Genomic DNA, 27,131 nt, shown 5'->3' with positions numbered 1-27,131 from the left:
TTTAAATACTCAGTATTACACATACCATATTCTCTGACTACAGTGCAATTAATACAAGTTACAAATTAATATAAAAAATATAACAAAACACTTCACATGTGTGGAAATTAATAAAAATGATCTTTGACCCATAGACTACAAAATAAATCTCAATAGGAATTAGAAAAATTTAAAACTGAATGATAATTGAATAATGCCATAAAGACTTAAGGGATATAACTAAAGCAATTGTTACAGGAAAATTCTATAGCTTAAGTACATTTTTAAGGAAATGACAGGTTAAAAGTAAAGACAGTAGGAGGTGCCTGGATAGCTCCCTCTGTTCTGCCTCTGACTCTAGACCCGAGTTCAGGTCCTGCTGTCTGGTGAACTTGATGGGATGAGCACTGGGTGTTATTCTGTATGTTGGCAAATTGAACACCAATAAAAAATAAATTTATTATTAAAAAAAAGAATTCAGGTCTCTCGTTAGGCGTGGAGCCTACTTAAAAATAAATAAATAAAAAATAAAGACAGTAAACTTTCAATGCAAGAAGCTAAAGTAAATAACAGAACAAACTCAAAGTAAATAACAAACAAACTCAAAACTAAATAACAGAACAAACAAACTTAAAAGGAAAGGATACAGACATAGGAAAGACACATGAATCAGAGAACAATTAGAACAAGTAAAACCAACAAAGATTAATAAGATCTGTCAAGGAAAAAAAAGAGAAGATATAAATAAACAAATACAGAATAAAGGAGGGAATGGTCACAGACATAGATTTTACTTTATTATTATTTTTCTCTCTTTTTTAGAGTTTTCATTTTAATTCCAGTTAACACAGTGTTATATCAGTTTCAGGTGTACAATATAGTGATTCAGCACTTCCACACATCACCCTGTTCTCATCACAGCAAGTGCCCTCCTTCATCCCCATCAACTATTTACATCCCCCACCCACCTCCCCTCTGGTAACCATCAATTCTCTATAGTTAAGGGTCTGTTTCTTGGTTCTACTCTCTCTCCCCCCACCTTTGTTTGCTTTGTTTTTCTAAATTCCACATGAGTGAAATTATATGGTATTTGTCCTCTTCTGAAAGACTTTTCACCTTGCACTATAATCTCTAGCTCCATCCATGTCATTACAAATGGCAAGATTTCTTTCTTTATCTTTTTTTTCTAAATGGCTCAGTAATATCCGTATCTTCTTTGTCCAGTCATCAACTGATGGACACCTGGGCTGCTTCCATATCTTGGCTATTGTAAATAATGCTGCTATAAACATAGGTGTGCATGTATTCCTTTGAATTAGGGTTTTTGTATTCTTTGGGAAAATACTCAGTACTGTAACTTTTTGAAGAAGAACCTCCATACTGTTTTCCACAGTGGCTGCACCAGTTTGCATTCCCACCAACAATGCAAGATGGTTTCTTTTTCTCCACATCCTTGCCAACACCTGTTGTTCCTTGTGTTGCTAATTTTAGCCATTCTGACAGATATGAGGTGATAATCTCATTGTAGTTTGGATTTGCATTTCCCTGATATAAGTAATGATGAGCATCTTTTCACGTGTGTCTGTTGACCATATGTATGTCATCTCTGGAAAAATGAAAGACATATATTTTAAAACAATATGCTTATAATATTAAGTTCATACTTTAATAAATTAGAAGACCTAGGGGAAACGGATACATTGATAGAAAAAATAAACTGACAAAATTAATTCAAGGAATAGAACAGTTGATCTGCATGACAAAGTCAAAGATTTTGTCTTCCTCCGAATACCTGTGTCTAGATGACTTTATAGATCAGTTTCTACTCTTTCAGGGAACTGTTAATTATTGTGTAATATAAACTGCTACAGAATATAGAAAAATAGAGTTACACAGCTCATTTCATGAAGCTAGCATAATTTTTTAAATTAAGGTTTTCTTTTTCTTTTGGGATAATTCCGCATTTGCAGAAAAGGTACAAGAGTAGTAGAAAGAACATGCCACCTCCAATAATTTGAAAGTATATTACTGACATCATACCCAATCACCCCCAATACTTTGGTGTTTATTTACTACAAGCAAGGACTTTCCCCTGCATAACCCCAATAGATTTATTGAGATTAGGAAAGTCACATAATAAATTACTAGTATCTAACCAGAGATCCAATTCAAGTCTCTCCAAAACAGAGAAATGTAATTAAATGCAATAATATACATAAGTGTGTTATGAACAGGTGCTCAGTAACTGGCCATTGCTTTCTCTAATCTGTAAATTCATTCAGGGCTCCTGGGTTTCCACCGTGGGAAAGCCACGTGGTGTGTCTGCCCGCGTGCTCTGCGATCCTTGCACAACCAGAGAAGTCGGGTGACCCCACCCCAACGTGCCATACCCCTATGACAAACCATCACACAGAGGACCTCCCCCCGCCCCCCCCAAGGCTCTAATCCAGGTCAAATGCAGGCTTGAGCCCATCTCGGGTGGACACAGCTGTGAGATTGCCCGCGTGGAATCTGGAGCTCAGGTTGGGCATCGCACTCCCTGGGCCCCTCGCACCCTCCGCCCTCGCCCTCGCCCTCGCCCTCGCCCTGGGGCTGCAGGAGCCGCGCGCGCCTCCCGCCCCTCGCAGCCTCCGCGCTCTGCGCATGCACCCTGGGCCAGAAAAGGGGGGGTGGGGTGGGCTGGGGGTGACCGAGTCTAGGTTTGCTGCCATCTTGGGCCCTGGCGCTCTTCTAGAAGCTTTGGGAAGAACGGCCTGGCCAGTGCTTCTCTGTAGGTCTGTATGGCAGTTAGCCTGCGCTAGGCTGTATTGTTTTGGGTGCCCCCCCCCCCCCCCGCCAGCTTTGTTCCTTGACCCCTTGTGGCCTTGGTCCCAGAGGGGGGCGCCCAGGCGAGTGGGCCCACCTGCCCGCCAACGGTGTCAGCCGCGGAGCCCCTGCGGCCCCGCCCCGCCCCGCCCCGCCCCGCCCCGCCCCGCCCCGCCGGCCCACAGATGCCGTTTGCAGGGAGGCAGCCCCCAGGGTCGCTTCCCTGATGGCCCAGACTCTGGCCAGGCGCCTTTCCGCGGGGTGATGGAAGGACACAGGCTGCAAGGGCTCTTCTGAAGAAGCGTATTATTTATTTATTTATTTATTTATTTATTTATTTATTTATTTATTTATTTTTTTGGCTGAGTCATGTCATTGGTGTCCTGCTTTAATACATATTCGGAAGTAACTTTTGACATTCAGGGATTTTTTAATATAAATTTATTTTTTACTGGTGTTCAATTTGCCAACATACAGAATAACACCCAGTGCTCATCCCGTCAAGTGCCCCCCTCAGTGCCCGTCACCCAGTCACCCCCACCCCCCGCCCTCCTCCCCTTCCACCCCCTCTAGTTCGTTTCCCAGAGTTAGGGGTCTCTCATGTTCTGTCTCCCTCCCTGATATTTCCCACTCATTTTTTCTCCTTTCCCTTTATTCCCTTTCACTATTTTTTATATTTCCCAAATGAATGAGACCATACACTGTTTGTCCTTCTCCGATTGACTTACTTCACTCAGTATAATACCCTCCAGTTCCATCCAGGTCGAAGCAAATGGTGGGTATTTGTCGTTTCTAATGGCTGAGGAATATTCCAGTGTATACATAGACCACATCTTCTTTATCCATTTTTTTTTTTTAAAGATTTATTTATGAGAGAGAGAGGGCGAGGCAGGCTCCAGGCCGGGAGCCTGATGTGGGACTCGATCCTGGGACTCCAGGATCGTGCCCTGGGCCAAAGGCAGGCGCTAAAGCGCTGAGCCACCCCGGGATCCCCTCCATTCACCTTTCAATGGACACCGAAGCTCCTTCCACAGTGTGGAAGTTCCCCAAAGAGTTAAAAATAGACCTGCCCTACGACCCAGCAATTGCACTGTTGGGGATTTACCCCAAAGATACAGATGCAGTGAAACGCTGGGACACCTGCACCCCGATGGTTCTAGCAGCAATGTCCACAATAGCCAAACTGTGGAAGCAACCTTCTGGGATTTTGAAGAAGAAATACAAACCTTCTGTAGAGTGTCAGCTAAACGGAAGGTCAGGTTAATCCCGCTTCTGCCCTTCCTTGGCTGTCTCCTCCTTTACCCTTCATACCTTCATCTGTGTGCCTACCGAGCATGTATTCATGTACAAGTGTAGGATATTGTTAGTGTTGTCCCCCTATTACTCTGACCCACCCTCCAACCCCCTAACTCTACAGGATTCCTAAGACCTGCATCGGTCAGTGATGGTAGATCTATTGTTTCTTTTCTTTTCCTTTTCTCTCTTTTTTCTTTTCTTTTTTTCTTTTCTTCTTTTCGGTAGCAATTGAAAGAATCAAAGTGTTCTGTAATCTCTTCCACCTAAATAACCATTTAGGTTGGGTGGTGTGTTTTATAGGCTTACTGAAATACAATTCAGGTACAACAAACTGCACATGAGGTGTACAATTTGATGACATTGAAGCCTGTACACACTCATGGAACCATTATAATTAGGATAATAAACCTACCCATCACACCCAAAAAAGTTTGTTCTGGCTCTTCCCCAGGCAACTCTGGTCTGCTTTCCCTCATTATAGATTAGTTTGCATTTTCTAGAATTTCATATGAATGGAATGCAGTATACATTATTTTTTTTTTAATTTTTAATTTATTTATTTATGATAGTCACACACACACACACACACAGAGGCAGAGACACAGGCAGAGGGAAAAGCAGGCTCCATGCACCGGGAGCCCGACGTGGGATTCGATCCCGGGTCTCCAGGATCGCGCCCTGGGCCAATGGCAGGCACCAAACCGCTGCGCCACCCAGGGATCCCTGCAGTATACATTCTTAGTTTGCTTTCCTTCAGAATAATTTTTTAACAAAAATTAAGTTTACTGGTAATATTTCAAATCTGTATGAAATACAAGTTCTGAAGCAACTATTACTGAATGCTCACATTAATGAAGATTTGATTTATTTGAGAGAACATTCGAGACCACAAGCAAGGCGGGTAGGGAAAAGGGCAGAGAGAGAGAGGAGAGGGAGAAGTAGACCAGAGTAATTTGGAGATTCATCTATGATGTGGTGGTTATCAATACTTTGTACCTTTTTATTGCTGATCAGTTACACAACCGTTATGAGGTTCCACCTCAGGAGAGAAACTATGGTTATTCAGATTGAGTATTTTGTAGACCTTTACTCAAGTGAGTGAAGGAAGCTTGATACTTGAAGGAAAACAGACTGTATTTATTTATGATTTAAATTCACGCTTTAAAGCCAAAATTATAAAGTTGGAAAACTTGTGCCTGTCCCTTCAAGCTTTAGAGCTTCTCAATACTTGTGTTGTCTGATGAGGTTGGTTGTGATATTTGATTTTTGAGATATTGGGTAATGCAATATGTCAGTATATGGAAGCTCTGCATAATTCTGAACTAGTATTGTCAAGCAAATCATTCATATTTTAAAACTCCATTCAAATCCCAAGAGATCTTAAGAGTACAAAAAGTTCATTTATAGGGTTTAATGTTTCCATGTTGTAAATAATGTCCAAGAAACTATCCCTTGTTGAGTTTTTGTGACTATCAGAGAAGAGTGTCTTCAGTTCTGTGAAAAAGCTACTAAAGCTACTAAAATACTACTCTCTTCTCTAATTACATATCTGTGTGTGGCCAGATTTTATTCACCTACTTTACCCAAAATAGTCTATTGAAACACAATGTTGAGACAGCTCAGAGAATCCAGCTATTTTCTATCAAGCAGACATTGAGATTTGCAAAAATTGTAAAAACCATGTCCCTCTTCTGTTCTTGGTTTTGAAAAATATCTTTCATGAAAACCTATTTGATGGGTTTATTATGATTTTTTTTTGTTTTTTAAAGATTTATTTATTTATTTATTTATTTATTTATTTATTCATGAGAGACAGAGACTGAGAGAGAGAAGCAGAGACACAGGCAGAGGGAGAAGCAGGCTCCATGCAGGGAACCCGATGCAGACTCGATCCTGGGACTCCAGGATCATGGCCTGGGACGAAGGCAGGCGGTAAACCGCTGAGCCACCCAGGGATCCCTTTATTATGATTTTGAAATGAATCTTTTTCCTCATGTCTTCTGCCTCTTTATTTTTTAAAATTTAATTTCTATTAACATAATGTATTATTGGTTTCAGAGGTAGAGGTCGGTGATTCATCAGTCTTATAAAACACCCAGTACTCATGACATCATATGCCCTCCTTAATGTCCATCACCCAATTACCCTACCCTCCACCCCCATCCCTTGGCCACCCTCAGTTTGTTTCTTATGATTAGGAGTCTCTTATGGTTTGTCTCCCTCTCAGATTTTATCATCTTTCCTCTCTTTCCCTATGCTTCTCTGTTTTGTTTCTTAAATTCCACGAGTGAGATCATATAATAGTTCTTTCACTGATTGACTTATTTCACTAAGGATAATGTCCTCTAGTTCCATCCATGTCATTGCAAATGGCAAGCTTTCATTTTTTTTTGATGGCTGAGTAGTAGTCCTGTGTGTGTGTGTATATACACACGCCATACCTTTATACATTCCTCTGTTGATCGACATCTGGGCTCTTTCTAAAGTTTGGCTGTTGTGGATATTGCTGTAAACATTGGGATGCAGGTGCCCCTTCAGATCACTACATTTGTACCGTTGGGGTAAAAATCCAGTAGTGCAATTGCTGGGTCCTAGGGTAGCTCTATTTTCAACTTCTTGAGGAACCTCCATACTGTCTTCCAGAGTTGTTGCACCAGTTTGCATTCCTACCAACAGTGTATGAGGGTTCTCCTTTCTCCAGATCCTCGCCGACACCTGCCCTTTGCTGCCTTGTTAGTTCTAGCCATTTTGACTGGTGTGAGGAAATGAGTATTTAAGAAATGTTTTTCTAATATAGTAAACATTGAAAGAAGCTATATAAACACCCTTTGGTGTTTGTCTTAGCTTGGGCTGCTCTGACAAAATGCCTTATACTAGTTGGACTGTAAACAACAGAAATTTCTCATGATCCTGCATGGTTGGAAGTCCGAGATCAAGGTGTTTGCAGATCTGGTGAGAGCTTACTTGCTGGTTTACAGATTTTAGATGACTGTGTTCTCAAGGTATCCCTGTATGGCAGAGAGCAGAGAGAAGTTCTTTTGTGACTCCAATCGGTGTACTAATCACAATCCTGAGGGTTTCATCTTCATGCCCTCCTCTAATCCTAATTAACTCCCAAAGACCCTTCCTTCTAATACCACCACACTGGGAGATAGTTTCAATGTATGACTTTGTGGGGGAGGCCACAAAGACTCAGTCCATAATAAGTACCTCATTAATTTATAGGAGTATAAGGGTCCTGAGACCAAATATTTGAGAACCACTGGTTTAAGATAACTTTTTTTTTTTTTTTTTTGGTGTTAGGTTAGGGAGGGGTCCAGAGACGACTAACTTAGGTGAAGGTTGTGGTTTAAATTGAGTGGTCAGGGAATGCTTCACCTGAAAGGAAACATCTGACAAAAACTTGAAGGTGGTAAAGAAGCAAGCTGTGCTTGGAGGTAAATAAGCCCAAAACCCAGATGCAGGAAGTTTGAGAAACGGAAAGGTACTGTAGCTACAGCATAATGAGTGTAGTAGGAATAAGATAACAGAAAAACATGTATGTGTTGGGGCAGCGGCAGTGAGGTCCTAGTGGTAGTGGTTAGATCTTGTAGGACTCCCTAAGCCATTGTGACAGCTTTAGGTTTCACACTGTGTGTAAATAGGAGCTACTCATGTGTTCAAGCATAGAAGTGCATGTTATGTCTTAGATTTTAAAAAAGGTCATTATGATTATAGGACTAAGGGTAGTGGTGGGTTAGTGAGATTAAGGACAGAAGCAGGAAGATAAGTTAGGAATCTGGTATTACAGATGATAAGATGGTAGTTTGGGCCAGGGATGTATCAGCAGAGATGGAAGAAGCCATCAGAATTATGTGCTCTGAGGATAAACCCTGTAGGCGCTCCTGGTGGATTGTGTGTAGGATACAAAAAAGTGGAGTCAAGTATGATTGAAGATGCTTGACCTGAGCAAATCTTGCATGTGGTAGATTATATGGATTTTAATTTTGTCCTAGCTTCATTTCTTTTCCCTACGACTTTATGCATTAACTTGTTTTTGTAGCCTTTAGGTTTTGTCTCTTGAAAGCCTTCTTTAGCAAAAAAAAAAAAAAAAAAGTCTATTTTCTCTTATTTAGTTAAAAAAAAAATTGTTCTCTTAACCTCCCTGGTATTTGCTTTCAGTAAAGCAATGTTTCTTAGCCTTCACACTATTGACAATTTGGACTGGACAAAAGAACAAAAGTTTTTTGTGGGTGGGTGGGGAGATGGGTTATACCCTGATATTTAGCAGCATCTCTGGTCTCTACCTGCTACATGTCAGTAGCTATTCCTGCCCCCACCCCAGCCCAGTTATGACAAGAAAATCTATCTGTAGACCTCGTCATATGTTTCCTATGGGACACAAAAGCCCTTGGGTGAGGGATGTTAAAATGAAGCTGTGTTTGAAATATGCAGATTAAAAAAATACTGTCTTATTTCTACTGCATCAGTGTCCTAAAAGACCTAGAAATCAATCTGAATAGAGAAAAAAGAAGGAAAACCAGGGCATAGATGCTTAATTTGATTCAGTCTTTTGGAACATGGTAACCTTGCCAGAGTACTGCTAATCAGAGCTTTATCAGAACTATGTTAAGTTTTGAAAAAGAGAATTAGTAAACAGATTCTATTCCATAAGGTGCTTTCCCCAATTTTGTTTGTATATCTGTTTTTGGATTTGTGTCTTCCATTTTTAGTGCTTGTCCATAATGATGTGACTTAGTTGAAGGAGCAGTGTGAAACAGTGGGAGTAATGTATATAGAGAACTGGAGTGAATCAGAATCTAAATTCAAGCTCCTGAATTTCTTATCTTCACACTCTTGGCCTGAAAAGTGACAGTCTTATTGTGAAGATCAGTTACACTAATGTACTGACAACCTCCTTAAAAATAATAGTGTTATAAGGAGCTCTAAATAGAAGGAAAGACATTTACATTTCCTTTAGAGACTTTAAAACTTTAAAGTTACATATATGGATCAGCTGTTTCTGTTGGATCTCACTGGTCTAGACTTATTAGATGTGAATTTGTAGGTAGTTGGCAAACATTGAGAGGACATCTGTAATATGTATTCTATAGAATCAGGGAATTTTAGTGTGGGAAGGGCTCTCCATATCTATTCTTAAGGCATTTATAGGTTGTATTTTCCACAAACCATAGGGGAACTGTGATGCTGTGAATTTTTATTTAAATTTAATTCATGAGTTTGATTTTTGACTTGAATTTAATTTTAAAGTCTTTTTTTTTTTCCGAAAGAAAACATCCAAATAATATAAATTTATTTCTTTAAAAATATTTTAGTTGTTCATGAGAGACACAGAGGCAGAAACATAGGCAGAGGGAGAAGCAGGATCCCCACAGGGACCCTGACACAGGACTCAATTCCAGGATCCCAGGGATCATGCCCTGAGCCGAAGGCAGATGCTCAGCCACTGAGACAACCCTCAAATAGCATAAATTTAAAAGTAAAGATCAAGCACTAGTTTGTGTCATCAGATTAATTTATTGATTATTAAGTTGTGGTTTTATCTATATTTGAATCTGTATCTGATCATATATAATTGTAGACTTATTACATATGTCTGAACCTGATTTACTGCTGTTCTATCCAATACAATGATAAGGAAAACTGTATGATGAAGGTTGTATTAATCAAACTAGTTTTGTTATCATTTTCTGGCTTTTTAATAAGTAAATTGTATCAACTTATGAAATGACTAGAAATCCCATTTATGAATCCAATTTATAGGAGTTTTAGGTTTTCTATTTTCTGCATCTTCCATTAGGTTAAGGATTTTTGCTGCTATTGTTGCCAAAAAAAAAAGTTTGAAAAAGTCTAATTCAGCCCTCTCATTTTACAAATTTAGAATCTGATTCTAAGAAACAGTTCCCCAGATCTCACACAATTGAATTTTCAGTAAAAATCCTTTCCTGACATCTAAATCTTGTGTATGCAAAGTACTTTCATGAATATGGTAATAGTCTGAAGAATAGAATATTGTGTAAAGGTTATTGGATCTAGAACATCTTGGTTTAAATTAGGTCTTTAAATGTCCATTGTATAAAAAACCACTGCTTAAAAACATGTTTGGTTTTATTTTTTTATTCTAGTTAACATATAGCATGATATTTGGTTTTAGGAGTATAATTTAGTGATTCTTCACTTACATACAACACCCAGTGCTCCCCACAACAAGTGGCCTCCTTAATGCCCATCATCCATTTAACCCATTCTCTCACCCTCCCACCTCCCCTATAGTAACCCTCAGTTTGTTCTCTGTAGTTAAGGTTCTCTTATGATTTGTCTCCCTCTCTGTTTTATTCTATTTTATTTTATTTGATTTTATAAGATTTTATTTATTTATTCATGAGAGACACAGAGAGAGAGGCAGAGACACAGGCAGAGGGAGAAGCAGGCTCCAAGCAGGGAGCCCGATGTGGGACTCGATCCCGGGACTCCAGGATCACGTTCTGGGCCAAAGGCAGGCGCCAAACCACTGAGCCACCCAGGGATCCCTCCCTCTCTATTTTATCTCCTTTTTCCTTTCCTTCCCCCATATTCATCTGTTTTATTTCTGAAATTCCACATATAAGTGAGATCATATAGTATCTGTCTTTCTCTGACTTCTAGCACTTAGCATTATATCCTCTAGGTCTGTCTTGCAAATGCAAGATTCCATTCTTTTTGGTGGTTGAGTAATAGTCCATTGTGTGTGGATATATCTAAATATTTCTATCTATACCTAAATATATTTATCTATCTAAATCTATCTCTCTATATTTATATATCTGCATAACTTCTTTTTCCTTTCATCAATGGACATTTGGGTCTTTCCAGACTTTGGTTATTGCTGATAATGCTACTATGAACACTGGGGTGCATGTGTATTTTTGTATCCTTTGGGTAAATATCTAGTAGTGCAATTGTTGGATCTCAGGGTGGTTCTATTTTTAACTTTTTTTAAAATAAATATTTTGTTTATTTATTCACTAGAGACACAGGGAGAGAGAGAGAGAGGCAGACACACAGGCAGAGGGAGAAGCAGGCTCCATGCATGGAACCCGACGTGGGACTGGATCCAGTCCAGCGTCTCCAGGATCACACCCTGGGCTGAAGGTGGCGCTAAACTGCTGAGCCACCGGGTTGCCCTATTTTTAACTTTTTGAGGAACCTCCATACTGTTTTCCACAGTGGCTGCACCAGTTTGCTTTCCCACTACAGTGTAAGAGGGTTCCCTTTTCTCAGGATCCTCGCCAACATTTGTTGTCTCCTGCCTTGTTAATTTTAGCCATTCTGATGGGTTTGAGGTGGTATTTCATTGTGGTTTTGATTTGTATTTCCCCAATGAATGATGTTGAGGCTTTTTTCATGTGTCTGCTAGCCATCTGTAGGTCTTTGGGAAATTGTCTATTCATGTCTTTTTGTCTGTTTCTTAACTGTATTACCTGTTTTTGGGGGGTGTTATTTGATAAGTTCTTTATAGGTCATGGATACTAACACTTTACCATGACATCTGCAAATTTTTGATTACTTCCTTCATTGTACAGAAGCTATTTATCCTGATGAAGTCCCAATAGTTCATTTTTGCTTTTGTTTCCCTTGCCTTCACCGATGTGTCTAGTAAGAAGTTGCTGTGGCCGAGGTGTCTTCCTCTAGGATTTTGAGGGTTTCCTGTCTCATGTTTAGGTCTTTTATTTTCACGTATAGTGTACGAAAGTGGTCCAGCTTAATTCTCTCATGTGTTGCTGTCCAGTTTTCCCAACACCGTTTGTTGAAGAGGCTGTCTTTATTCCATTAGATATTCTTTCCTGCTTTGTCAAAGATTAGTTGAACATGTTTGGTCTTAAATTCCCTGTTTTTTTTTTTCCTCCTAATTCTCTGAATTGTTATATTTTGAGCTTCAAAAACACAAGGGTAGAGCTTTATCCATGGCATTGGGAACTTTCTTCATGATCCTATTAAACCAGCATTGAAGAGGTAGGTGAAGGAGGCTGACACCTACAGAATAGATTGTCTCCTCAGTCAAGAATCTTTTCCAGGACACTTGCGTGGCTCAGTCGGTTGGGCATCAGCTCTTGATTTCAGCTCAGGTCATGATCTTAGGGTTGTGAGACTGAGTCCTGTGATGGGCTCCATGCTCAATGTGGAAATTCTGTCTTCCTCTCTCTCTGCATCCTCCCTCTCAAAAAACAAAACAAAACCTCTTTTCCATAGTAGGGGCCTTTGGACCTACAAACTTATGTGTCAATTCTTAGGGGCTCATCCACATTTCTCTTCTTCAGACTTACTTGTAAGTCCTTCAGTCTTTCTCCATTGAATTACTAATCATCCTGTGGAATTAGCTATTGCCCATTAATAGGAATAGATTATTAATGCTAGTAATTTCTTCAAGCACAGTAAATGTACTCTTAGTTCTACAATTGTGACTATTTCATTTTGATTCTCAGGCAAGGCCACTCCAGTGCTTCAGCAATTTCTAGATGTTACTGGCATTAGATGAGAGCATATGCAAACTAGGCTCGGGCTTTTTTCTCCCTCCTCCTGTGAAACTCCACATGAAGCCATTTATATTGTTTGAAGGAAGGTTAAGTAGTGTGGAGGAATAGGCTTCTGGTAGTTTGAGTATGCCATTTAACTTCTTTGTGTGTTTAGGTTTTCTTTTGGCTCATATTGTATATATTCCTTCATTTAATGAAAAAGTCCTACATTTGCTTTTTATACCTAAAGAGAAGTGTAGTTCCTAAAAGACTTAAGTGTTTTGTTTTTCTTTTTCCTATTAGATGAATGGTCACATGACCTTTTGGGTGAATGCCAGGAAGAATTTTCTTGTGTTCTAGTACAGGATCCTTTCTTGAGTACCTGGTCTTCCCTCTGTATAAGGAATGATATAGATCTATAAACTGACTCAGGTCTGGAAGTTTAGTACAGGCCTGTGATTTTAAATAACAGTCGCTTAAGGCCTTTCTTGTCTTGAAGTGTTATGATTTATTCTAATGAAAGTTTTTAGTGAATTTAGTCCATTGACTTGATATTTTAATTTTTTAGACTCCAGGGTCAAATGAGCATAGCTGTAGTCTGTAGTTCAGACCATAGTGATTACCACCTAATTAATTATGTAGAAGGAAATAAAAACCCATAGTTGGTACCCAGATGTCCCTAAATCTTAACCCTTTCTCTAGCTTTCCAGTGGCCAGTTTCAGCTTTTGGAATTAGGCTTTTAAGTCTCAGAAAAAACATCTGTTGATCTCTGAGAGAACATTTATACTTTGATAAGATTTTATATTCCTGTCTTCTATATTTCTTTTTATCTTCTGAATTTTGGGGTATTCTCTCAATTTTTTTTCTATTCTGTTTACCTTTATTTTGTGTTGACTTTCCCCATGGCAGTTTTAAATTCCTTATGTGTATTTTTCTAATTCGGTTGCTGCATCTTGACCACTTACTCATATAAAAATGTGTTCTTTTGACCTTTTGAAAACAGAAATCAGACTCTTGAAAAACAATTATTTGCTGTCTCATATTTATTCCTTAGAGGAGCATTTCCTTCGCTTTTTAAGTGATTTTCTTTTTTAAGGTCCAGTATTTTTCTCATCATAAAAAGAAATTGATAGTTGTAAAGCATTAACTCCAGGTCAAGTAGGAGCTGAGATGTGTCCTGTAACAATAGATGTTGGTTCTAGCCTGAATTTGGGGAATATTTTATACTTGAATATTGGTTTTACTTTTAGAGTCCCAACAGTTCAGAGAAAATTAGCTGGAGCCATAGTTAGAGTAGAGAGCTTTGCCTCTGCTGAAGATTTCTTTTCCCTCCATACTTTTTGTGGTCAGCCATACCAGTGACAAAACCCAGATGCACCTAAGTTGCTTTAGGGTCTTTCCATGCCTGGTTTTCCTTAATGGTGTTCAGGAGTTAGCCTAATTGCCCCCTCAAAGAAGAATCCAGAAGTTGTATAGTGATACTGATAGGGTCCAAATGTTACTAATTGAGAGTGGGGAGTATAAACTTTGTGTCCCTGGTGGGTTCACCATCTGCCCTTGCTTCTAGGATTCACCTCTTTGAGTTATAGGTTTTTAGAAGAAGTCTGTTAGTGTTCTCACAGCAGTAGAAAGAAGTCTCCAGTTGCCTTTACTTAGCTTCCTTCTTGTACTACATCTGTCTAATATCTAGGAGAAACTTGGAAGTTTCTAGAAAATTGTTCTCCTATTTTTCCAAGTGTGGTTATTTCAGTCAAATTTTTTGAAAGTAGAAGGCAGTGAAGTTAGGTATATTGAACAGAATAAAAATGTAATTTTTAAACCAATATGTTTAGTTTGAAAAACAGGCACATAATTTTTTAAAAAAGAAATAGCACACGAGCAGCATAGGGGTAGAGGGAGAGAGGGAGAAACTTAAGTAGGTTCCATACTAATATGAAGCCTAACTCAAGCTCTGTCTCAGGACCCTGAGATCATGACCTGAGCTGAAATCAAGAGTCTGACACTTAACCAGGAACCCCAGGCATATAAGGATTTTAAGGTTTATGTTTACATACTGAACCTGTAAAAAGACTAATTTCAAATTTATAGAAGGCTAATTTCACTTAATCATAACAACTGTCTGCCCAGAAGCTAATTAGTACTTATTATTTGTTTTTAGAAAATGGATTCTACATCTCTGTTACCAACGTTTTTAGACGTGGATCTGACAATATCACATGTAGAATGTCTTCCCAAGGATATTCTGGTGAAATTTCAAGGCAAAAATAATATTGAATGTGAGTTTGACTACCACATATTACAGCGGGAAATGCAGCACATTCCCAAAGAAAAAAATAATGTGGACATTGATGAATTTTGTTTGGTAGAAGAAAGTGTATCTGGCGAATGGCAGAGAGGAAGAGTCATGGAAAAGAAAAATGAACTCTATACAGTGCTCCTCATAGATCATGGAAAAGAACTAAAAGTTAATAGTACACAGGTTGCTTCGGCCTGTGGCAACTTATTTGAGCTACCGCCACGGGTAATAGTTGGTATTTTTGCCAACATACTACCAAATGGGGAAAGATGGCCTCCTAAGGCTTTGAATTACTTCAAGTCATTAGTAGGATTACAAGTGAAAGGCTGTGTACAAGCTGTTTTGCCTCTTCAAATGCTTCTTCTTGAAGTGCCAAAAATTATATCACAGGTTCTTGAATTACAATTAGGCAGACTTATTGATGGGGATTCGTTTCGTCTTATTGTGGAAATGTTAAAAGAATTCCCACAGGAAATATCAGATTTACTAAAACATAAAGGACCTGAGTTACCATTAAGTAATAATGATGCTTCACTTGATATTCAACACATTCTGGGTAATTTGCAGCCAACTTTGTCAGTAGGCAGTATTGAAAGTATAAAGATATCCTCTGCATTAAGCCCAAGTAAATTTTATTGTCAGCTAATTAAATGGATTCCAGAATTAGAAAACTTAACAGTGTGTATGACTTTGCATTATGATACAGCCAGTCAAGAAAGTAGTCCCACATGTGATAACTTTGGACTACTTTGTGTTGCCAAAAGAAGAAATGGACAGTGGCATAGAGGAATTCTTCAGCAGCTCTTGCCCAATAATCAAGTGAAAATTTGGTTCATGGATTATGGCAATAGTGAGGCTATACCCTCCATCCATGTAAAGAAACTTAAGCAGGATTTTATTTTAGTACCATTATTTTCATTTCCATGTTCTCTGACATATTTGCACAGTCCAGATAGAGATGCCAGAAAATCTCAACTGAGTGTATTTAAACAAGCTTTGTTAGGACAAATAGTATATGCACACCTTGATTGGTTCAATAAGGATGAACATTTGTATTATGTAACACTACAAACTCAGGAGTCTACAATTAATTCTAAGTGTCTGCTGAAGACTGTAGGCACACAAGTACTCTGTCCAGTGTCTGAATCAAAAATCTCTAATATGTTTAAGGAGACTAATACTTCTGATGTAAACAGCTTTGCAGTTGAGCATTTTACTGGAAATATCGAACGGCCGATAGACTCTCTAAATAAAAACACTTTGAAAGTAGGTTTTCCTGTTAAAACTGTAGAGATGGACATACGGGCTGCCTATATTGCTTTTGTGGCCTATGTATTAAACCCATCAAATTTCTGGGTACGCACTAATGAACATCAGCATGAACTTCAAGATATAATGAAAAATATAAACAAATCTTATGACTTGTGTGAAAATGATGAAATGATTCTAAGAAATCCAGAGCCCGGATTATTATGCTGTGCTAGATACAGCAAGGACAGATACTTTTACAGGGCTGTCATCACTGAAATTAATGGTTATAAGATTAATGTTTATTTTATAGATTATGGAAATACTGATTCCATACCATTTTTTGATGTAAAAATTTTGCTTCCAGAGTTTTGTGAGTTGCCTGCTTTAGCCATGTGCTGTTCACTTGCACATATATTTCCTGTTGAAGATTTATGGGTTAAGGCAGCAATTGACTATTTTAAAAAAATTGTCTTGAGCAAAGCAATTTTGCTTCAAGTTATAGCAAGAAAAGATGACAAGTACATTGTAAATATTCAGAGTATTGAAGCCTCAGAAAATACTGATGTTGTCTCTCTCATGTTACAAGCTGGATATGCAGAATATTGGGAAGTAGAACCAGAATGTCTCCCCAAATCTGTAAGTGAATATTCAGTGTTAAATTTAAAGTGTAAAAACAAAGTTAATATTAAAGTCCTATCTGCCCTTCTTGAAGGACCTAAACCTAAGAAGTATCATTCAAATAAGCTAAAAGACAGTAACTTGTCTTTGTTAAAGTCCCCAGCTGTTAACTTCTCAGATTTAAGAAATCCTTCTACCTTGTCTGTGGGACCAGAATCGATACGACCTTATAAAGAATATATGTTTAAACCAGGAACAGTCCTTGAAGTCAAGTGTTCTTCTTATTATGGCCCAGGAGACTTTTCATGCCAGCTTCAATGTAAATTAGAAGACCTAAAATTACTAATGGATCAAATTCAGAATTATTACAGCATTCATTCTGATCCTTATCAAACTGGGCAGATTGCTTGTGTTGCTAAGTATTCCAGAGATGGGAAGTGGTATAGAGCTGCTATTTTGACTCAAGTATCAAGAAAAGAATTTGACATAGTATTTGTTGATTATGGTTACCAAGAAAGGGTTTTAGTTAAAGATATTTGTGCTATTAACCCACGTTTTCTTGTTTTAGAAGTCCAAGCCTTCAGATGTAGTCTTAACCATTTAGTTGAACACATCAGTGGTAAATTCTGTTGGACAAGAGAAGCATGCAGAGACTTTAGGAATTTTATTTCTTCCTCTGGAGGGTTATTGACTTGTGTCGTTTATGCCTTAGCTCTTATATATCCAAACTGTTTATATAACTTGGTGGATTTACAATCTCCACTTACTAGTGCAAGAGAATTTCTCATTAATCATGGCTCAGCACAGTATAGTATGTTATCAAAGCCATTCCCATCTTCAGTTAGTCTTTACAGTTACTATTATTCTTCCTTTAACATAAAAATTGGAAGCGAGGAAGAAATATACATATCTCACATATACAGTCCCAAAAAGTTTTATTGCCAACTTAGTAGAAATATTAAAGACCTAGAGATGATAGAAACAAAAATCGTAGAGATTAGTAACCTCAAAAATTGTCCAAAATATGATCCTAGTAAAATGAGGTTGTGCATATCTAAGTATATAGAGGATGGTGTCTCTTACAGAGCTTTAGCAATGCCAACGGATTCATTAACTGATTTTCTGGTCTATTTTGTGGACTTTGGAAATAAGCAGTTAGTAGAAGGAAGTACATTGAGGGCGATTTCAGATCAGTTTCCAGAATTGCTGTTTACACCCATGCAAGCTATTAAGTGTTTTTTGTCAGATCTTAGAGATGTAGATATTCCAGCAGAAATCAGTGGCTGGTTTGAAGATAACTTCTTAGGAAAACCGTTAAGGGCAATAATATTGTCCAGGGAGTCAGATGGCCAGCTTGGTATAGAATTGTATGATGGATGTCAACATATAAATGAGGAAATTAAAATGTTGCTTCATGCTTATGGAAAAAAACATTGTGACCAAGCACACTGTGTGGAAAAGAGTCCTAAAATAAGTGAGAGTGAAAGACTTGCTGTTTCTTTGAAAGGCAAAATAGAAAACAATTATCATCATAATATGATAAATAAAACTAATCTAGTAATGTATTCTGAAAGCAAAATAGATCAATTAATGAATCCTGGAAGTACATATGCCAAGCTTTTGAAACCATCAGTTTGTTACAAAATTGAACCGGTGTCAAAAACCAAAGTGAACTCTTTGAGTAGTGGACTAAAAGGTAAGGGTGTAAAAAGTGTCTCTGGATCTGCACATGCTCTCGATGAAAATGATGTGGGCCACAGATCAGTAAGGGTTGTATCACAGTGTTTTAGTGGAGAATTAAATCAAGCAGCCTCTCAAAACCCATCTAATCTTATGAGACCACAGATCAAAGATCTTCCTCAACCCCAAATCTACTTGAATGCCAAAGTTAAAGGATATGTTTCTAATATCAGTAATCCAGCAAGTTTCCATATCCAGCTGGCTGAGAATGCAAATGTAATCATCAGACTCACAGATGCTCTAAATGGAAGCAGAGCAAATTTAGTGAAAGAGAGAAAATCAGTGAAGCCTATGGTGGGAGACCTTGTCATTGCAGAATACTTTGGTGACCATGCCATCTACAGAGCAGTAATTAAGAGAATTTTGCCAGGAAATTCTTTTGAAGTGGAATTTATTGACTATGGTAATACTGCGGTAATAAGTGCTTCCAAAATTTATGAATTTCAGAGGGAATTCTTAACTGTTCCTCAGCTAGGAATCCATTCTTTTCTTAGTGGAGTCAAGTGGAATGAGCCTGATGAAATATGGGACAGTAACACTGTGGATTTTTTCACATCAAAAGTGAGTAACAAAACAGTTTCTTGTGAATTTTTGAAAAAGCATGAGCGGAGATGGGAAGTCAGTATCATTTGTGACGGAACGTGTATCATTAATGAATTACTGAAATGTACAGCATATTCAAAACTACGGAAAACAGTATTGCAGCTGCCTGTGGCTGTCTCTCAAAAGGTGAGCTCTGGGGAGGATGATGAAATGAAGAAAGGAAAATCAAACGAGTGTGAAGGTCCTGAGATCCTTCAACCATCCTGCCAACAGCTGGTTAAGATTCCTTTGGAAGAGTTAAAACCTGGACAACTTGAAAAGTCTGAAATACTTTATGTCTCAAAAAGTGGGATCTTTTATGTGAAGTTATCCAAAAATAAAAAAATCTTATCAGATTTAACAGTATTAATCGCCAAAGAAGTAAAGAAACCCTCTTTATCAATTGAAAATATTGAAAAAGGTTTAGAGTGCTTGGCAAAATCTAAAAAATCCTTGAAGTGGTATCGATCAAAAGTTGCAAAGAAGTGTGTTGATGAGAAAGTGCTTGTTTTTTTAGTAGATCGTGGTAAGTATGAAATAGTACCTTTCAGTAATACCAAGATGCTTAGTAATGAAATTAGAAATATTCCAAGACAAGCTGTGCCTTGTAAATGGATTTGGTTTGAAAATTTTAAAAGCCGGCCATTTGAGTCCATTGTGGGTTTATTTGCACATTTGGAAATAAATATTCTTTTCCTGAAATATTTAGACTCTGTGTGGAAAGTAGACATTCTGGTAGATGGCCTGTTACTTTTGGAATATTTAAATTTAAATAAAGTTCATGTTGAAAACAAACTTAAATCTTCAGAAACTATTTTGAGTGTGGAATCTAAGACTACTGTGTCCTCTTGTACAACAAGATCATATACTTGGGCCCAGCTCCACAATGGAAAACAATATTCTGGTATTGCCACTGCTATTTCTGATCCGTCAGATTTCTGCGTTCAGTTAGAAGATTTCTTTGACATAATGAAATCTCTCTTTGTGTTGCTTTCTGATCTACCGGAAAAGTTGCAAAGAGTACCTCAAGAGTGCATAATTCCCGGTGCTAGTTGTTTGTTCAAATATGAATTGGAAGATCAGTGGAATAGAGTGGAAATTTCTGAGGTCTCTAATCAATCTTTATTACTTGTGTTGATCGACTATGGATTTTCTGTTTCCATACCTTATTCAGATATAAAAAATCTGAAAGTTGCTCCTGTCGAACTTTTGAATTTACCAAGGTTGAGTTATCCTTGTATCTTACATGGTATCTTACCTGCTGAAGGGAAACACTGGAATGTAGAAGCCAAAAGTTTTTTTCAAGATTTCCTAAGTAAACCAGGCTTAGTTTTTCAGTTTAGGACATATAATCTTGAAACAAAACTGAAAGTAGAGGTCATCCATGAGAAGAACAATTTGGCTGATGTGTTAGTTGCTTCTGGTTTTGCAGCGTATTGTAAAGATTCAGATCGTCTTAATGATGAAGTTAGTACTGGATCTACTACAGTCCAGCCTCAATTACAGGGGAAGCCTCTCTTCCCATTGTTAGATCAAAATTGTTATAGAAGGGAAAATATAAGTTGTGCCTGCTCTGAGAAACAAAGGCAAAAAGGGAGAACTGTAAAGAGGAAAGAAGTCTACCAGAACCTCTTAAGGAAAAGCTGTATCCGTAAAAGATTATATTCTAGAAACGTAACTCTGAGAGAGAAGGCTGATGTTGGGCAGTGTAATCCCCAAAGTTCCTTTCCATTGGATACGTGTTCAGCTTCATTTTGGGAACCACCTAATGGTTTCAAGAATAACATCAATTATGCTGAAAACATTTTTGAAAAACTACCAACTGAAGAAATACAGGAAAACAACATAGTGGATTTGAGAATAGCAGTAAAAGCATCGCACGCTAATGAAAAAATTGTATCAGAGGAACCGTTAAAGGGTAAGTAGCTATTTTAAAAAAGTAGATTGTTTTTGTAGATTTACTTTTATTCTTTAAATTTTTATTATATGCCAGAATTATCCAAATTGAAAACATTCTGTACTGTAAGACTTTATAGAAAATCTGAATAAATGGATAAACTGGGACTAATCACTTAATTATAAGATGATATGGGACTGTCTTTTCTTTTTTGGAATGGTGACCTTTGAGAATGTAATGAAAGTGGAGAACATTTTTAACCATATATGCATGCACAAATACATGACATTTTACAGACGATTTCAAGGGTTTCACAAAACTTAAAGGCCCATAAAGCTCAGGTTAATAAATCTTGCTATTAGTGAGCTCCTGGCTTCATTTTGAAGAACCAATTTTCTCTTATAGGTTTCTTATCAGATGAAATAGATCTTTATTTAGGCTTTTCGAGTGTACTTTTAGCATATTGCTAATGCAGTTACACTTATGGAATAAACTGACGGGACATATTTCCTCTTAAATTTTTTAGATGTCAAACTGATTCTCTAATGTTAAAATTTTAATATGCTATAGCTATAGTATTATCAGATTTTTTAATACATGTTGGGTTTCATTTTCTGTGTGAATTAGTTACTGAGGATCTTTGTAGGCTATAAAAATGCTTCCTGTTTAATGAATGTTCTGACTATAAATCTGTTATTCCATGTTCTAACTCGTATTCTAGCAGGTTACTACTTTCTTTGAATGGGCAGAGGGATCTTGTTTTTATTGACGTATTTTAGAAAGAATATTTCATTTGAATTCATATTTAGGTGTTTTATAGTGAATGGATATTTTAAAATTGGCTCTTAGTTTTGAATATTTTGTTACTGAATTAGCGGTTATGGTGGAGTGCTTATTATGTTCCAGGTGCTGTGTTAAGGTTTTCATATGGATCCCTCATTTAAAGGTTACCAAACTCTCAAGTAGGTTGATACTGAGGTTTAAATGGAGTCTGACAACTAGTTGCCTGAATTCTAAATCACCTTAGAGAGGGACAAGGAGGAAAACAATTGGTGAGCTAAATACCACATTTATTAATAAAGCAACAGCCCCAAAACAATACTGGTAAATGTGGGTTTATATCTGTGGGGAAAATAGGTTTACCAACAGTAGGCACAGAGCACAGAGCGGGAACTGCCCCGCCCTCCCATGTGGGGGGGCCTACCCCTGCTTGAGACGTTGATCTCCCAAAGAAAGGGAGGGAGGAGGAAGAGGCTACCTTAACCTATTCCTTTGTCCTCCTTTGTCCTCCAAATGGACCAATCAGATTGGCCCTCCTCCTGGTCTAAGTAAGGAAGCCAAAAACCAGCAGAGTGTTGGGTGAGGAGAGTGCCTCACCTGTGAATACTTCTACATGGGAGGAAACTTCAGGAATGGGAAGAAGCACCCCCCAAAATTATCACTGTTTTATGGATGAGGCTCAGGGCAATTGTCCATGGATAGAAGACAGGATCTCAGTTCCCTATATACTTAGCAACTCTGACGTCTCCAACTCTATAGTCTTTTGTTAATTACTTCTACTGCCTTCTGAAAAGCAGTTAGATCATTTGAGGCAGAGTTTTCAGTAAGCTTCTGGCCCTCAGCCCATACATTTTGGCGCTTCCACAATTTCTTTTATTACTCTACCTGAATATATTTCCACCTTCATTTTTCTTAAATTCCTTAAAAACCCACCTCAGGCCCCCATCTCCATCCTACCTCCTGCATTCCTAGCACACGGTGAATCAATGAGTGAGTTAAATGAAGATAGCTATTACAAAAGCAGCTAATAAAATATCAAATTATAGTTCTAAAATTTTTGAAGTTTTTTTTTTTTTTTGGGAAAATCTTTGAGGCAAATATAAGAAACATGGTTTCACGGACTTAGAATTTACTAACGCATGTGCTATAATCAGTTTTAAAACAAAATAAAAAAACAAGATGGTTTCGTTGCTTTGAGTACTGTCCAGGCTCCTAACACTTATTCCTTGATCACCAGCAGTACTGTAGTAGCCACTGCTGTTTGCTATTACTGCCTGCACATGCTCCAGATCTTAGGGAAAAATGGTTTTAATTCTCTGTTAGAATTCTCAATATTTGAAGTTCTCTTCCCTATTAAAGAAGCTAGAAAAGTGGCGCTAGTGCCCATGCTTTTCAATCTGGGCTTTGCGTTCAAAAGGAAGCTTTAAAAAATTCTGCCTGGGTCTCACTTTTAGAGATGATTTTAGTTGATCCAGCTGTGATCTCACCGTCTTAAAGCTCCCCGGGTGAGTCTAACGTCCAGCCAAGGTTGAGAACCGCTGTTCCAGAGACTATTGTGGATAACTTTCTGAATTGTTAGAGAAAAATACTAATTTTGGACTTCACAAAACCTGTTAGAATCTATCGCTCTGGTATTTGGAGTCCAGACAATACATAGTGAGTCATAGTAGTTCTGTGCTAAACTTAACTCAAAGTGTTATTGTTTTAGAAATGGCCTCAAAGTATAAGGCGTTTATTTTGCCTTGCCCAGGTATTGTTTTAATTATACATTTAGAAAATTGGCTTAGCTGTTCCATAGTTTCAGCCTACTATAACATATCCATATTAAAATATTCAAGCTAGTGTTTTTTATTTGCAGCCTGTTTTCTCAGAATAAGTTACTAGTATGTGTCCAAGATGTCTTTGCTGTTGTTGCTTGCTTGTTTTTCCCTGGAAGTCCTTAAATAGATAATTATGGGAACTAGGAGAATGTAACAACCCTTTGAAAAGCACAAAAATATCGAGTTACTGAGGCACTGCTTGATGCTGATATGTGCTACCTTCCTACAGTTGCATATTTAACTGGAGGACAACTTTGAAAGAAATCTGGAATGGCAACCCATTTTTGAGGAGACTTTTGTCTGACCTTTTACATTCAAGATGACATAGCTAGATATCCAAAGGGGAATGGCTGATAGGCATGTAAAATGTTAGGCTGAATTCTGAAAATACAAGACTTGTAAGTGATACTTATGGATCACTTGCATTGGATCTAGCACAGTATTTAAAAGTATGGGCAATGAGGCCCCACTCCATGAGTTTGAATTCCTGCTGCATCCCTTCTTAACTGTGAAACTGGAGATAAGCTTTCTAACATATTGATTTTTTTCAGTTTCTTCATCTGTAATATGCAGCCAATGATGACGCCATTGGCTGAGTGAGGGCTACATAAGTTAAGACCTGTGAAACCTCTTCACTAGTACCTGGTACAAAGTAAATGCTCACTAATTCTAGAAAAATCAGACATTCTAATAAAACTACTGTATTTGTTTTGAAAATCTTTTGTGAAGTAACTTGAAAAATTGCTGATGTTGCTCTGCATGAAATTGCAATATTTAGGGCAGTGTATAACAGGCACATATTTGCGGTAAATAGATTAACAGTTAAATCTTTTTGGAAGATTGGATTTCTGATAGAATTCTTGTTCTAAATAAAGACTAGAAGAAACAAAAATGTATTTTATTTTCCAGAATGGATATATATTAGTAATTATTTAAGAAAAGATATTTTTAGTTAAGTGTAAGTATGTTTTAGTATATGTATAATCTGTATGCTATATTTCTTTCCTTTACCTTTTTAAATTATGGCTATTAGAAATTAAGCAAAAAATTCTATTTATAGTAGGAACTTCAAAATAATGTCATGACTATTAATGAAACCCATAATTCTTGGAAAATATAATCTAACATTCTAATTTTTCTTTCTTGTTTTTCAGTGCAAGGAGATGAAAGCTCAGATCTTTTATGCATCAGTTTGGCAACAGATAATACATAGGATACCCAGTAATTCCTGTTTTGTTTTAGATGCTCCAAATATATAATAAAAGTGGTAAGCATATGACAATTTCTAAACTCAAAGTATCTGAAAGGCATCTAGATTGTTCAGATTATTTTGCTAGCAGACAGTGATTAGAATGTTACAGATTAGAATGTTACAAATTTGTTGTGACCAGGAATTATGATGACTTGTTTTCAGAAAGAATATTTAGGAAATGTGTTTCACTCCTAACGTATTTTAAACATTTTATTTGATAAAGTATTCTTTGCTATATTTTCAGTCATTAGATAATATTTTACTGTTATATCTTTCAGGTGTCTTTCCTGACTAAAGCCTCTGTTTCTGTTGCTACTTTATAGAGTCATCGTCGAGGTCATGGATAGTACATAGAGAGTTAATGCAACACAGCCACATTCCCAGGAAAATATGGGTGCTTATAGGACACTTAGAATATGGAAGAAAAGTCAGACTTAATCCCATTGTTCCCTCTCTCTACCTCATACAATGGGATTTTTCTTTTACTTTATTTTGTGTGTGTGTGTGTGTGTGTGTGTGTGTGTGTATATTTATTTATTTTGGCTTTATATTTTTGGTTATTTGTTGTAGATATTTGTGACATTCAAGAACACCACTGTTTAGTTGGGGGAGAGAGATTTTGTCAGTGCATTTACTTGTGAATTAGGATTTATCTTACAAGTAAACATTTATTGAGCAAATTCGGAGTATATTCTTGCAGAGATAGAACCATAAAATCATACAAGTCCACTTAAGAGTCAGTTTCTGCCAAATAGTTTCGAAGAACTAGAGATTTGGTGATTTAGAAAATATTTGAAGAAACTTAGAAATTTTCTAAGCTAGATAGGGCAATCAAATTTATTATTGGTACATGTATATTGAGTGTATTGATATTGTCATTTTTTTGTGGTTAGGAAGTAATTTCCAGAAATACTGTTGTTTATGAATAGGAGTTTAAATTTGGTGTCTTGAAAGTTTATTCGAAGTGAGGAGTGTATTTTTACACTACAAATTAATCTGTGGTTTGTAGTTATTTTAGAGCAGACCATTTAACATTGACTCTTTGTAATATCATTTCTTTGAACACTTTTTTTTACTTTTCCCCCAAATCTTACCAGATCTTAGAGATTATTTTGTACACTTTAGAAAAATGCTTCTATTGGAAAAATAATTCACTCTATATAACTTCTGTGATTGTTGTATCACTGGGCACTGGGCTGCTTTTGTTTGTTTTGGTACCATAAAATATGGCAAAGATAATTTGGTTAATTTAAAAAATAAATGAACTTGAATGCCAAAAAAAAAAAAAAGATAAAATAATAATGGATGTTTTTGGTACCAGTTTTATCAGGAAGAGCCTCCTGTCCTTCAGTTTTTTAGATTTAACTTCATTGAATTGTGTCTTCAGGTATAGTATTTTATGTTTGGAAATAGACAAACTTCACAAATTTATTATAGCATTTGTTGTTAAATATTGTAGAAAATGTTTTTACAATCTACATTTAGTTAATTCCTACTTTTTTTTTTAACAGAAGCCCAGTATAGAGAAGTAGCTGAATAAAGGATTAAAATAGTTTCCTTTTAAAATATATATAGTGCTTAATTTAAAGCTGTTTTCCTTTTTTTTCTTTATTTTGAAGGCATATCCCTCCCCCCATATTTGTATATTACACTATAAAATTACAACCTGGAGGATGTATAGTAATTCAGAGTACTTTCAAATAAAAACAAATAAAAAAGTATATTCAATGTTAGGATTTATATTTTCTTAGGATTAAGTTTTTATTATATTTTACAGATAAATCAATATTAATGCTTTTTTTCATAGTCTAAAACCCTTCTATTAGTTTAAGTTAATAGAATCTGTTTTTTTGTAAATGTTGGCAACAGACTGTTGGTTCAAAATTTGGGAAAGAGTAACTCATTTGACTCTTTTAGATTTAAATATTTTCAAAGTTAAGGATTGTTAAGTTTTAATTTTGCTTTATTCATATAAATTAAAAATATTTTCTGAACTCCTATAAAAATGGTTTATAAGAATGGAAAAAAAGCATTCCATAGAAATGGATTGGTTTTTAAAAAATATTCACATAAGCATATTCAAAGTTATATACATGGATACAAAATAAAAACACATAAAAAGTGTTAAAGACAAATTGTTGGGGTACCTGGATGGCTCAGATGATTAAGCATCTACCTTTGGCTCAGGTCATGATCCTGGGGTCCTGGGATTGACTGAGCCCTGAGTCTTGGCTCCTGCTCAGTGAAGGACCCTTTGTCTCTCTCTCTTCCCCTCTAGTGCCCTCTCTTGCTATCTCTGTTGCAGTTTCTCTCTTAAATAAA

At 37.0% G+C, this 27,131-nt stretch overlaps 1 protein-coding gene across 22 annotated transcripts in view; it reads left to right on the top strand.

Moving 5' to 3' along the window:
• Positions 1–27,131, top strand: part of TDRD15 (tudor domain containing 15) — an 80,836-nt gene that overhangs the window by 39,183 nt on the left and 14,522 nt on the right. For 18 of the 22 annotated variants that reach the window (XM_041755165.1, XM_041755184.1, XM_041755168.1 and 15 more), the window contains 2 exons: positions 14,732–20,978; positions 24,712–24,824. In XM_041755165.1, coding sequence (XP_041611099.1) covers positions 14,732–20,978; positions 24,712–24,770 — 6,306 coding nt within the window. In that variant the 3' untranslated portion in view covers positions 24,771–24,824. Of the gene's footprint in view, positions 1–14,731; positions 20,979–24,711; positions 24,825–25,087; positions 26,815–27,131 lie in introns of those variants that run through there. The other 4 variants (XR_005987808.1, XR_005987807.1, XM_041755167.1 and 1 more) reach the window with 3 other exon arrangements.

Source organism: Vulpes lagopus, chromosome 5, assembly GCF_018345385.1.
Source record: "Vulpes lagopus strain Blue_001 chromosome 5, ASM1834538v1, whole genome shotgun sequence".
NCBI lineage: Eukaryota > Metazoa > Chordata > Mammalia > Carnivora > Canidae > Vulpes > Vulpes lagopus.
Note: the sequence above shows the minus strand (reverse complement) of the source record. Positions and strands in the feature narration are given on the sequence as shown.